Source organism: Centroberyx affinis, unplaced genomic scaffold, assembly GCF_046629955.1.
Source record: "Centroberyx affinis isolate AG114_WGS23_722 - 3 ecotype Tasmania unplaced genomic scaffold, CSIRO-AGI_Caff_v1 ptg001156l_1, whole genome shotgun sequence".
NCBI lineage: Eukaryota > Metazoa > Chordata > Actinopteri > Beryciformes > Berycidae > Centroberyx > Centroberyx affinis.
Window position 1 is genome coordinate 108,150 of NW_027279688.1, and position 13,421 is coordinate 121,570.

General features: G+C 46.3%; 1 protein-coding gene across 3 annotated transcripts in view; it reads left to right on the top strand.

Moving 5' to 3' along the window:
* notch1b (notch receptor 1b) overlaps positions 1–13,421 on the top strand; it is a 42,350-nt gene that overhangs the window by 18,977 nt on the left and 9,952 nt on the right. For all 3 annotated transcript variants that reach the window (XM_071524139.1, XM_071524140.1, XM_071524141.1), the window contains 15 exons: positions 580–693; positions 3,695–3,808; positions 4,081–4,314; positions 4,399–4,509; positions 5,401–5,593; positions 6,442–6,587; positions 6,851–6,964; positions 7,717–7,836; positions 8,204–8,356; positions 8,521–8,749; positions 9,942–10,143; positions 10,658–10,811; positions 11,080–11,264; positions 11,958–12,090; positions 13,164–13,421. In XM_071524139.1, coding sequence (XP_071380240.1) covers positions 580–693; positions 3,695–3,808; positions 4,081–4,314; positions 4,399–4,509; positions 5,401–5,593; positions 6,442–6,587; positions 6,851–6,964; positions 7,717–7,836; positions 8,204–8,356; positions 8,521–8,749; positions 9,942–10,143; positions 10,658–10,811; positions 11,080–11,264; positions 11,958–12,090; positions 13,164–13,421 — 2,460 coding nt within the window. The remainder of the gene's footprint in view (positions 1–579; positions 694–3,694; positions 3,809–4,080; positions 4,315–4,398; positions 4,510–5,400; positions 5,594–6,441; positions 6,588–6,850; positions 6,965–7,716; positions 7,837–8,203; positions 8,357–8,520; positions 8,750–9,941; positions 10,144–10,657; positions 10,812–11,079; positions 11,265–11,957; positions 12,091–13,163) is intronic.

Genomic DNA, 13,421 nt, shown 5'->3' on the forward strand with positions numbered 1-13,421 from the left:
CACTGTCTATAGCACATAGGGCAACATACAGCAAGTAAATCACATTTTGAAGTAATTTTCATTCTCTTAGAATGTGATCAGTATGTTTTCTTTGGTCTGAATCTTAGTGGACATTTTTCTATGTTGAATAATACAAAAGTACTTGGTTTGTTTAGGTTCACACTGCCCAATAACAGGCGAACCAGGATTTGTAAACTAAACTAACATGGACTCACAAGTAGCTTGTTTATGGGACTATGATGGTTTTGGTAACCTGGTGGCAGAGGGGGACAAAACAAATCTGATTCCCCTGTAACTTTAGCTAAGCCTGATGGACTTGTGTGCGCTCTTTACTGTAATTTACCTTCTCTGGTGTTTATACCAGTTAAGATAGAGATCCGTCTCCTCATACCCATAAAACTCCAGAGTTTGCTTGGTGTGTACCTGCCTTTATTCTTATCCTGTCTACATGGTCCCATTTATATAGTTTTATACATATATTTTATACCATTTAAATCCATTACAGCAGTGTAGCAATCCAGGAATGTTTCTCCCTAACCAATAATAACCCCCCTTGGTCCTCCCTTGCTAATTGGCCAGGCTACGAGGGGGAGTTCTGCGAGATCGATACTGACGAGTGCGGCAACAGCCCCTGCCTGAACAGCGGCAAGTGTATCGACAAGATCAACGCCTTCCACTGCCAGTGCCCCACAGGTGAGGCTGGCGCACCGCCGCAGAGGGGGGGGGGGGGGGGGGGGGGCATGGAGGTCGATCTCTCTCTATATCTCTCTCTCTCTCTCTAACACACACACACACACAGACACACACAAACACCCCTCTGGACGGGGCGCTAATCCCAGCCCTGAGGCAGGCTTATGCAGGCCAGGGTAGCCCCGAACGAACGCAGCAGTCGAGGAGGAAGAAAAAAAAAAATCTATAGGGAAAGGCTTGAGGAAGTTTGAACTTTAAACAAGTTTTTTATCCCTTCCAAAGTCTGATGAGTGCGCAGTTCACTGTAGCAGAAACTTGCGGTTTTTCAGGGCCAGAGGAATGGCGATTGTAAGAGAGAACAAGGGAGAGCTAATAATAGAAGGCCTGGCGACGACTATGTTCCATAAAGGAGCGTTTTCTGTGTTGTGGCGGTGGGTGAGGTATTCGTTCGGTCTATTTTGAGGGCCGAGCGTAGCAGCTAGTTGTTCTGCTGCAGCCTTTCTCCCCAGAAATGCCATTGGAATTACACTATTTGTGTGAGAGGTATTGATGCTTTGTTCAGGGGAGAAGGAATGCAACTATTGAATGTTGGATAGTGAGCGAGAGAGAGAGAGAGAGAGAGATAGAGAGAGAGAGAAAGGAAGAAAGGAAAGGAAGGTTCTTCAAACTCCCCAAATGTGTTTTTTGTTTTTCATTCTTTCAGTGGGACCATTGAGGTGGAAGTGATTTTTTTTTTCGGGGAGGAAAATAGCGTAGCTCCGAGTCGGGTGGATCAAAGGCGGCCTGGGTGGAGAGAGGCAGGATTCCCCCTGTTGAGAGAAAGAGAGAGAGAGAGAGAGAGAGACCCTAGTAAGGAAGCTGTAGAATTAATAGAAAGGGGGGTACAGGACCGAACACAAGAGCTTAGCGCCTTAAAAGAACCCTGTGTGTGTGTCTGTGTGTGTGTGTGTGTGTGTGTGTGAGTGAGAGAGAGAGGGTTATGTGGGGAGGCAGCATGAGATAGGACCTGAATGAGACAGTGGTGAAAGTGGTTTTGAGAGTGGGGTGGGGGGGGTCAGGGAGTTTGAGACGCACAGACGGTTACGCTGGAGGAGTAAGGGAGGGGAGGGGAGGGGGAACGGAGGGGGGGAGCGGGGAGAGGGGAGAGGGAGGGGTCCTCGTCGCCCTGCTTGAGATGTAAATTTGTCCCCGCTGCGAGCCAGGCCCAAGGTTAGGGTCCCCTCTTTTCATTCCTGTACACGGCATAGCCATGGAAACCCCACTGAGGGCCATTGAAATGTCTGATTCCAGGAGACTGGGGCTAAATCCCTCTTTTGCTGCTGAGGTGTGTGTATGTGTGTGTGTGTTTGTCCCAGTGCATGCATGTATTTCTGTGTGCGAGCGTGTTTTTTTTTTTTGTTTTTTTTGTCAGAGCGCATTTTTTTTGCTCCTTTGATCTGAATTTTAGAGGCATTTCGGTCCTTGTCGAGAGCAAATTTATTGAACTATGAAATAATACATTTGCGGTGCGTATTGGCAAATAAACGCCCAATTTGCACCGCTAGACTATGTTTCAACTTCTTTCCCTCTGCTGGGAACTGGCGGCAGGCCTTACAGAAGAGGATGGTGTTGTTTTCCCTACTCCATCTTCTAGCCCTTGATTGTTGAGTTTTTTTGGGGGGGGGTTTTTGTTGACAGTGGTTTGTGTGGGGTTGGAATTTTCTACTGCTGGCTGTGTGGTACCAACATTTCCTACTGCTTCAGGCTGCGTACTTGGTTGTTTTCTAATCAAAAACCGCTCCATTTTTCTGGCCCAGAATGCACTGAATGAATCATAGACTCGAATCACCTATGGTGGCCCATGGGGGACAGTAGTCACATTCACACTATTCGACTACGTACCAAAAAATGTGAGCTTGCTGAAGTGCAAAAACGAAACTCCTATTAATTTCATTGGCATCTTAGGAACTTTCAAGAGCATTTTTGCCCCAAAGCCCCCGGCCATTTCTGACCCTGGTGTGTACGTGCATGTGTGTATTTGTATAAATGTAAACACACACGTGTATGTCTCTCTGTGTGTGCTGCTTGTGTTTGTATTTCAGTCCTCATGTCATGTGTACGCTTGTGGCCCAGCCAGAAAACAGTGAATGGAGTTTGCTAAGTAAGTCCACTGGGAGAAAAGTCAGCTCACCGCCAGCCATGCAGATACTTCCTCACCGGATTAGCCACAACTGAGTCTGTCTTCTTGGCTTAAACCACCTGTGTGTTCCTGTAGGGGGGGTGGGGGGTGGGAAGCTTTATCTCTTCATCAAACAACACCCCCCCCTTCCAGATTAGATTCCTACTGGCCCTTGGACTGTACCATCAAGTGACAGAGGGAAGACGAGAAGAAGCAGAAGAAAAAAAAACAGAGATGAGAATAACTGGAGGAAAGAAAGAGAAAGCCTGCTGGTTGATTTTGAATGACAAGGGGCTTGAATAGTAGAGGGCCAAAGGTCAAGCTGGCCCTTTCTAGAGGCGGGTAGGGAGTGGGAGGGAGTTGGATGGGGGGGGCCGAAAGCAAGACAGGAGAATGCACATTGTGATGGAAAAGTTTTGGGGCACAAAGGAGGCAGCAGGCTCAGCTTGGCGTTGCATTGAGCAGACAGGCCCCCCTTTGTCTCTCACCCCTTGGTCAGGAGGCCTCGCAACTTTCATTCTTTCCTTCTTTCTTTCCCTCTCTCCCTGCCCCCCCCCCCCTCCTTTAGACGAGTTGGTCCCCCCACTCTCCCTCTCTTTTCGGAGCTGTGCTGAAAAGGAGTGAAAGGGAAAATAGAGCGCTTGTAGTGTTGCGCAGTTGTTAATTAACATGCAGCCTTCTGATTCGTTGAGAGCCCTCGTCATAATACAGGCTCAGGATTATGAGAGGGAGTGGGAATAGTTTGAAATAGTGAGAACACAGTAACCGCCTCTATACACACACACACACATGCGCGCACACACACACACACACACACACTCTAACTCCCTCTTGTTGTTCTTCCAGGCTTCACCGGGAACCTTTGCCAGATAGATATCGATGAGTGTGCCAGCACGCCTTGCAGAAATGGCGCCAAGTGCACAGACGGGCCCAACAAGTACACCTGCGAGTGCACTGAAGGTATACAAAGGTTTTTTCAAAAGTGAACAAAAACTGAAATTGAAGAGTAAAAACACGACTCAACATTTAAGGCCAGTGAAATTTAGCAATTCTAAAGGAGCAAGTGGGAATAGTTTGGAATGGTAAGAAGAGAAAAACACAACTTAAGTAACTTAATGTAAGGCCTATGAAATTCACCAAATTCCCAATAATGTAAACAAAAAGCAATTCTAAATAGTAGAAAAGTGAATGTTTCAATACAAAAGAAAACAAATATCCTCTTCCTTTGCTAGGCTACAGTGGGAGGCACTGTGAGACGGACATCAATGAGTGTTACTCGGACCCGTGTCACTACGGCACCTGTAAGGACGGCCTGGCCTCCTTCACCTGCTACTGCCGGCCCGGTTACACCGGCCGGCTGTGTGAGGCCAACATCAACGAGTGTGTCAGCCAGCCATGCAGGAACGGAGGCACCTGCCAGGACCGAGAGAACGCATACGTCTGCATCTGCCCCAAGGGCACCACAGGTAGGACACACACACACACACACAGACACAGACAAACACAAAATTGTCAGAAATTTGAGCTTACTGAAAGCCCTCTTCTGTCAGGAGTCAACTGTGAAATCAACATAGACGACTGCAAGAGCAAACCCTGTGACTATGGGACCTGCATCGACAAGATCAACGGCTACGAGTGCGCCTGCGAGCCCGGCTACACCGGTAAGTGGCTGGTGATTGGAGGGTTGTCATGCCCTTTCCCCTGTACACCCTCAGCACTCAGTCCTAAAACATTTGGGTGTTAGAAATATGACAGAGGCTCCATCTTACAGGGAGACTTTCAGCCATCTTCCCTCTAACGATCAAATTATTCCAGATGTGCGATCTGCAGAAAGAGCTGATTTAAGTCGGGCTAAATGTGCCTCCTGTTCAGGCCTCTCAGGTGACAATGAGAGTTGGAGGCGGAGGAGGGGAGGAATGAAGGTATGGATGGAGGAGTGTGGGCCTGATGGGGAGGGTGACAGATGGCGAGCGAGTGAGCACACTCCTCTGAGGCTCGACCGGTGTCACTTTCCAGTCCCTCCCTGTCCCCAACCTGCCGCTGTTAGGACACGCAAGCTGCCCTCCCACACAAAGAGAGGACACACACACACACACACACTCTGGCGCACACAGTCACTGGGGACTTGAGCGGGAGAAAAGATTCCCTGAAAGATTCCTGAAAGTTGAGCTTTTAAAAGCTTGGAAGCCGGTCCCTGCTTTAAAGCTAAATGGGCTGCCTTTATGTTATGCGTGGCACCGGCCTGAATGGCGTCAACGCTTCAAGTGGCCGACAAAGGGCGACTTAAAACCCCTCATGTTTCTGGAAATTGATACATTCACTGCAGCGAGATATAGACCCTATTGTGTGGTGGCTTTGTCTGCTGCTGTGACTTGGCGTTGTGTACTTTAAAATGATACTTCAATTGTACAAAATTGTGTGTTAAAATGATTGTAGTCATTTCAAATCCCACCAGTTCCCTGTCTAAAGACTGAAAACACAATTACCTGATATAATTAGTTAAATGCCCTCCTCCAGAAAATAAGCTACACATCCATATGTTCATTTAACAGGCACTATGTGTAACATCAACATCGATGAGTGCGCCATCAACCCCTGCCACAACGGTGGCACCTGTATCGACGGCATCAACGGCTTCACCTGCGTGTGTCCGGAAGGTTACCATGACACCACCTGCTTCTCCCAGGTCAACGAATGCCTCAGCAGCCCCTGTATCCATGGTCACTGTGAGGACAAGGTCAATGGGTGAGTCGGGCTGCAAACTGACCTAGGATGGTATATTCAACGGGACTAAATTAACCAAATAAAACATGTTGCCGACTCTCCAATGGATTAAAGAAAAAATCCACTCTAAAACACTGTTACAGATTTTGGGCCCATTTTCTTATTACTGTGGATAACTGGCCAAACATTGACGCCCTGTTGTCACATTGAGATATTTCCGCCGCAACTACAGTGGAAATGAAAGGAAAAAAATTCGGAAATATCAACAGTAAACGTCAGGTTTTGGTGTCAGTCCCTCTGAATCAAAGAGCCAGGGCTTCTTTCTAGACTTTTGTCATTATTTTGCACCGAAGTTCAACCATCACACAGGGAGAAATCCATCGTAGAAGAGGCAGAGAGACCAATTTCTCCACTGACAGTAGCCACAATAGACCAGAATGCAATCCAGCCATAAGACATGTTTCGTTTTGCGTAAGGGATGTGAGTCACTTTTTCTTGACTGGAAAAATTCTTGCTCTGCTATTCCTATTGCTATCACTCCCTCCACCTACACGTGTAACCCACAGCCGAATGCAACAAGTTCACGCCTGTTCTCTGGGGGTTGTTGGAAGTAATTCTGGGAAATAAAGGAAATCACTAACTGAAGTAGAAGTAGACGAGGCAGGTTGAGGAAAAGTGGGTACACCAAAAAAGTAAATTATAACACATCATCACAAAATAATGGCAACAGATTGATAATATATAACAGTGTAAGTGTATCCCAGAGTGGACTTTTCCTTTGAAAATGCAAAATAAGTGAATGGATTAATGAATCTAGTTAATCTACTGAAATCTGTCACTGACTCTTGGTCAATCTTTCCCCCCTCCAGCTATAAATGCCTGTGTGACTCTGGCTGGAGTGGTAAAAACTGTGACATCAACAACAATGAATGTGAGTCCAACCCATGTATGAATGGAGGCACCTGCAAGGACATGACAAGCGGATACGTGTGCACCTGCCGCATGGGCTTCACCGGTCAGTGTTTGTGTGTTGTATGTGTGTGTGTGTGTGTGTGTGTGTTTGTGTGTGTGTGTGTGTGTGTGTGTGGAAGTGAAAGCAATGGGAGGGATGGGCTGGTGAATGTTTTGGTTTGCACATATATGCAGCTAGTGTGTGTTTGTGTCTTCAAAACATCACTTCCCACACCACAAGCATTGCATATCCACTTGACCATTGACCCTCTACACTCACTGAAGTGTGTGTGTGTGTGTGTAATATATTCTCCCCTCTAACCGCAGGACCAAGCTGCCAGACCAACATCAACGAATGTGCCTCCAACCCCTGCCTCAACCAGGGGACCTGCATCGACGATGTCGCGGGCTACAAGTGCAACTGCGTTCTACCATACACTGGTATGAAAATATTATTGAAAAATATTTGACACGCCCGTCATGTTCGCCTAGCGTTCTGGCATTTCCTTAACTGGCAGAGAGTTTCCAGGCCCTGCGTCCTTTTAAGTTATTGGTCATAGAGGAAAAAACGTGCTGCGGGTGAAATAACTGTCGAGTAAAGTTCAGCAGCAAGACTTCCTCCGGGCTCAAAGACACAGATTGACGCTGGCCCTCCGTGACACTTGAACAAGGATTCCTGATAACAAAGCAGGAAAATATTTCCCCTCCATCCCTTCACACTTATTATTACAAAAACAGATAATGATGGAACACCTTAGGGCAGATCTTTCTTTTTTATTCGTCGAGTCGTCTTTTTGGAAAAATCCACAGAACTCTTGAAAAATAACGGGCTTTCGCCGGTGACGGGGTGGGAACGGGAGCTTGACACATTTCCTGTTTGCCTGCTTCCTGTCTCACAGAACAGCAAATGGTTTGACAATGGCCGGAAACTGGAGCCGGCTTCCTGTACGGGCCGTGTGTTGTGGAAACAGATAGGGAAATGTCTCCGTAGGCCTCTAATGCTGAAAGAGCCTGCGGGCCCAGAATCTTCTGATAGCACTGATTGAAAGATGATTCGGTGTCCGTGTGGGTCGGGTTATCTCCAAGCTCATGACTTCCACATGATAGTCAAACAATAATATTAAGCACAGTTTGTAATGTTCTTTATTAGAGGTGTGTTCTAATGTGTGTGTGTGTGTGTGTGTGTTTTGTAGGAGAGAACTGTGAGACCTTGCTGGCCCCCTGCAGCCCCAAGCCCTGCAAGAATGGAGGTGTGTGTCAGGAGTCAGAGGACTATGAGAGCTTTTCCTGTGACTGTCCTGACGGATGGCAAGGTAAACATTAACGTCTGTACGCCTGTGTGTCCACCAGGAACCATTGGCTTCTTTTTCTTGTTATTTTTAATGGAAAGGTTGCGCTGTTGTGTGTTCCTGACAGAGAAAAGCACGTTTTAGCTCTCAGAACACAGAGTAAGAAAAGTTAAAAGTATTTCAACTTCGAACAAAAGCATACAGAGCTTCAAACTGGCCTTCAATAGTGGCTTAGCAGCAAGAACCATTTCCTGCATGTGTCTGTTTTGCGCTACCAGTTAAATAAAGAGGTGCACACACAGGTTTCCATCCTATTTCTGTGGCTTCATCAGACAGCACCAAATCTCCAAGAGAAAGTTACTCATTCTCCTCCTCTGTCCTCCCCTCTTAGGCCAAACCTGTGAGGTGGACATCAACGAGTGCGTGAAGAACCCCTGTCGCAACGGGGCAGCCTGCCAAAACACCATGGGCAGTTACCGCTGTGGCTGCAACCCGGGCTACACCGGACGCAACTGCGAAACCGACATCGACGACTGCAAGCCCAGTAAGTGCTCCCATCCTTCTCCCGTTACGCCCTTTCCTTCACGGTCGTTAATTGATAAAAAAAAAGCGCATGGAAGGCCAAAAGACCTCAAAACACAAGCTAGCCAAATTCACCGAAACACAGTCGCTGAGCTAAACCAAACGCTATCCCTCCTCCCTCCCTAGACCCCTGCAGCAACGGTGGCTTCTGTAAGGACGAGGTGAACAGCTTCATGTGCACCTGCCTGCCCGGGTTTCGGGGAACCACGTGCGAGGAGGACATCAACGAGTGCGAGAGTAACCCGTGTAAGAACGGGGCCAACTGCACCGACTGCGTCAACAGCTACACCTGCACCTGCCCGCCTGGCTTCAGCGGGATCCACTGTGAAAACAACACCCCCGACTGCACTGAGAGGTACGGAGATCGAGGAATGCTTTTTTTGAGTATCACATTCAGACCCCGCAGCTTTTATTTTGTAGAGATAAGACATTGAGAGACAGAGATGAGGATTGGATCAGTGTACCAACTTGGAGGCAGTGACAAGATGTGTACAGGTTGGGTAGTGCTGCGTTTGTTCAGATCAACAGGTTCACTTTCTTGCACATGTTGATTCCATTTCCTTGTCCACTACTGCCCCCTGTGGTGGAATATTGATCAACAACAACTGACTCCAACACCTCTTAACAATGAAGCTGTCCCATAAGCTTTAAATCAAACATGGTAGTACCGTTTAGGTTAGAGAAATGAGCTTGTGTCCAGAGGGTTGCCGGTTTGAATAATGTAGGGGAAAAATGAGCTTAACCCTTGTGGGCCAAAATGATTGAGCAAAGGTTCAGGATTCTTCCGCGGATTCTTGACTCAGACATGTCTGGAGGGAAAACTTAAGCACACACACTTCAGTAGGCTGCAGGATATTCTCTGACCAAAGGATAGAAATGTCAGTTTCTTATACACTTAATAATTCATTACATTTATATAGCGCTTTTCTAAGTACACAAAGCGCTTCACATCAGTATGTGTAGTTGCTGTGTTTGTCCTTTTCTAAGTAATCATTGTATGGCCGATGTAATAAGCACGCTTCAATCTAGTCAAAACCAGTTCTACAATACACACTCACATAAGTTCTATTCTTACATGATTGTTTCTAACAATGAACACTAGCCTGAGGGCTAAACTCCTGACATCCTGTGGAAGTCATACGATGCACACATGACGGCTGTATGACTTCTTCTGTGAGCAGGACCTTTTCACTGAGACTCCACAACAAGACATTTATGCTTTACAAAATGACGGCAAAGGACACAGCGTCCTATTTTATTTCCTACAATCCCTGGACTGGCTTGTAGGAAATGAATGAGTCATCCGCTAATTTCCCTCAACAACTAGTGTCAAGGTGTTGCTGGAAGTGAGGGCGTTGCTGGAAAAGGGCATGTGTGTTTAGCTGACTTTCCCTAGATGTTAAAAAAAGACACCAGCAGTTCAGCTCATGACAGTTTTATTCAATCTCTCTTCTCCAATCTTCCTCAATCTCTTTTCTAAGTTGCAGAATCCTATATGTCTGTTCTCAATGTATTCCTAAACATTCTCATCCATTTTTGTTCTGCAGTTCCTGCTTCAACGGCGGCACCTGCGTGGATGGCATCAACACCTTCACATGCTTATGCCCGCCGGGCTTCACCGGCAGCTACTGCCAGCACGACATCAACGAGTGCGACTCCAAACCCTGCCTGAACGGCGGCACCTGCCAGGACAGCTACGGCACCTACAAGTGCACCTGTCCCCATGGATACACCGGACTCAACTGTCAGGTAGGAAGACAGAGAAGTCTGATCGTCACTGTAGAGTTTCTTTATTCACTTGCCTAATGAAGTGTAATCAATATAAATCCGTGAACAGTGTTCCCACTGGCCTTGAAAATCCTTGAAAGTTTGTGGTTTTGAGAAAGATAAAATAAGGCCTTAAAAGTTTATTTTAAATGAATAGATGGCCTTGAAAGTACTCGAAAGCACCTAAATCAACACTTTAAATGCTGAGGAAAACCCTATAATGGATATTTGCATTGTTAGCAGCAGTTTAAAAATGAATGATTATGGTGCAGTCATTCATTTTATAACTGGTTTGTTGACTTACCATACATGAGTCTAATATGATGTCTAAAAAATGGCAAATGTTGCGTCTTACCCAAAAGCATGCCGATTTTGAGTGCGTCAAATTCACCAAACACCACAGAGATTGATAGACAATATATTGGATTATTTAGGTATGTTTAGCCAGCATCCAACTGATGTATCTTACATCTTAAATGTGTGTGTGTCCCTTCAGAACTTGGTCCGTTGGTGCGACTCGTCTCCCTGTAAGAACGGGGGAACTTGCTGGCAGACGGGAACCACCTACAGCTGTGAGTGTGAGACCGGCTGGACGGGGCTGTACTGTGACGTACCGAGTGTCTCCTGTGAAGTGGCAGCCAAACAGAGAGGTAACATGGGGGGCACCAGGGTGTAAAGAATCCACTGTGTGTGTGTGTGTGTGTGTGTGTGTGTGTGTTGACAGGTATGAGTGTGTAAGCATGTCAGTCTGCCTTTAAAATGTATGCACAAGTATTCTTTGCACTATTTAAGTACACAGTTTCATATCTAACAGTCAAGTCGTACTGGGCAGCTTTGTGGTATGAACGCTGTAACAAAACAAAAACAAAAAAAAACAAATCTCCACTGTTTCATCCTTTTCTCTCCCCTTCTATGTAGGCGTTGATGTGGTCCATCTGTGTCGTAACTCGGGCCAGTGTCTGGATGCAGGCAACACTCACTACTGCCACTGCCAGGTTGGATATACTGGGAGCTACTGTGAGGAGCAGGTGGACGAGTGCACCCCGAACCCCTGCCAAAACGGAGCCACCTGCACCGACTTCCTCGGAGGATACTCCTGCAAAGTAAGGCCCCCGAAGAAATCTACACACAGAGTTGTATGGATTTCAAATGTTTTTTTGAAGTCATATTATCTAAACCCAAGGCCTTAAAAGGTCCTGAATACAGTTAAATATAGTTTGTCAACTCTTAAAATCATTTTTAGAGATCTTAAAAATATTTCAGTTTCTTGGTTTGCTGTTGTTCTGATGAGAAATCAGACCAATATTCTGATATTCTGATTGGTCTACACTTTAAATTTCACTTTATTTCAGCTGCAAAATTGGTTTATATTTCATTTTAGCTGGCATTAAACAACATCTTTAAATTCATTTTGGTATCATGAGCATGAATTGAATTCGATAAAATGCCTGGGTGTACAGCAGGCATCCTTTCAACCTCCACATCCAATAGTTCCTTCTGGTTCTTACTCACAACATCAGTGGGCAGCTCTAATGAAGAGGCCTGTTTATAAATAGAAGGCAAACAGCTCGGTTATGTTAATCTCCCCCGGAATAAAGGATCTGCTGGCCTTGGCAGGATGGAGGCCAGAAAACAGCCAGGTAAACAAAAACCATCCTTGTTTCATGTCAGACATTGATTATGCTTTCTCCCCTCTTCTTCTCCCTCTATCTCTCTCTCTCTGTCGCTCACTCTTCTGCCTCTCTGTCTCTGTCCCTCCCTCTCTCTCTCTCTCTCTCTCTCTTCCTCTCTCTCAGTGCATGCCAGGCTATGTGGGGACCAACTGCTCGGACGAGATCAATGAGTGTGTCTCCCAGCCGTGCCAGAACGGGGGCACCTGCATTGACCTGATCAATACCTACAAATGCTCCTGTCCCCGGGGAACCCAAGGTCAGCGGACCCCACGCACACTCCTCCGCACCTCTCTCTCTCACTCTCCCTCCATCCTCTCCTCCTCATCTTTCTCCACGCTTCATTAATTAGGGCTTAACAGCACCCAGGGCATGTCTGAAAACTCTTCCTCCCTTCTTGCCTCCATTTCCTCCCGATACTCGTCAAATACGCCATCGATTTGTCTCTCGGACATGAAGGGAGTGTGTCTTGTAGGTCAGCCAAAGTGCCAGAGGAGTTGGGTGTATCCCCAAAAAAAGCCGACATGTTGTTGGTGATATTTTGATTGTGAAGTTGAACAATCCCAGAGGTTTTGGCTAACAACCAGAAAGTTTTAAACACTAAAGGGAAAATCCACCCTAAAACACTTTTAAAAAATAGGTATTGGCGTAACTTGAATTCCTGGGCCCATTTTGTTGTTTGGTGGTGTATTTTTCTTATTCCTGCACAAGTGGCCAATTTTAGACAATGTGACATCATGTTGAGATATTCGCAGCACAGCTACAATGGAGTTTAATAGATAAAATGTTCAGCTATCTAAAACTTCAGCGGTAAACATTCAGAATCAAAGAGCAAGGGCTTCTTTCTAGACTCACCATTTTGCACCGACATTCAACAATCATAAAGGGAGAAAGCCATCGTAGAAGAGGCAGTAATACCAATTTCTCCACTGATAGTAGCCTCAATAGACCAGAATGCAATGCAATTTTGAGTAAGGAGTGCAACTCTCACTTTTTCTTGAATTAAAAAACTCTCTCTTACAGCTCTTACTACACTATCGCTATTGCTCTATGCACCTATATTTAAAACCCACAGCTGAAAAGGAACATGTTTAGGCAATCTGGGAAATGTAGGACATCACTAACTAAAGTAGATGAGACAGGTTGAGGGAAAGTGGCTACACTAAAAAACTAATTTACAGCACTTTATCATGAAATAACTTCTGGAATGCATTGAACATCACAGATTGATCATATCTACCATTGTATCCAAGAGTGGAATTTTCCGTTTCCTTTATTTTGAGTGTAACAGCCAGCAGAATATCTAACCAGCAAAAACTGATGTTTTTACAGGTGTGCACTGCGAGATCAACATCGACGACTGCACCCCGTTCACCGACCCCGTCACCAACGAGCCCAAGTGTTTCAACAAAGGAAAGTGTGTGGATCGAGTCGGGGGCTACCACTGCACCTGCCCCGCAGGCTACGTGGGGGAGCGCTGCGAGGGTGACGTCAACGAGTGTCTGTCCAACCCGTGTGACCCGAGGGGAACGCACAACTGCATCCAGCTCACCAACAACTACCGCTGCGAGTGCCGCACCGGATACACCG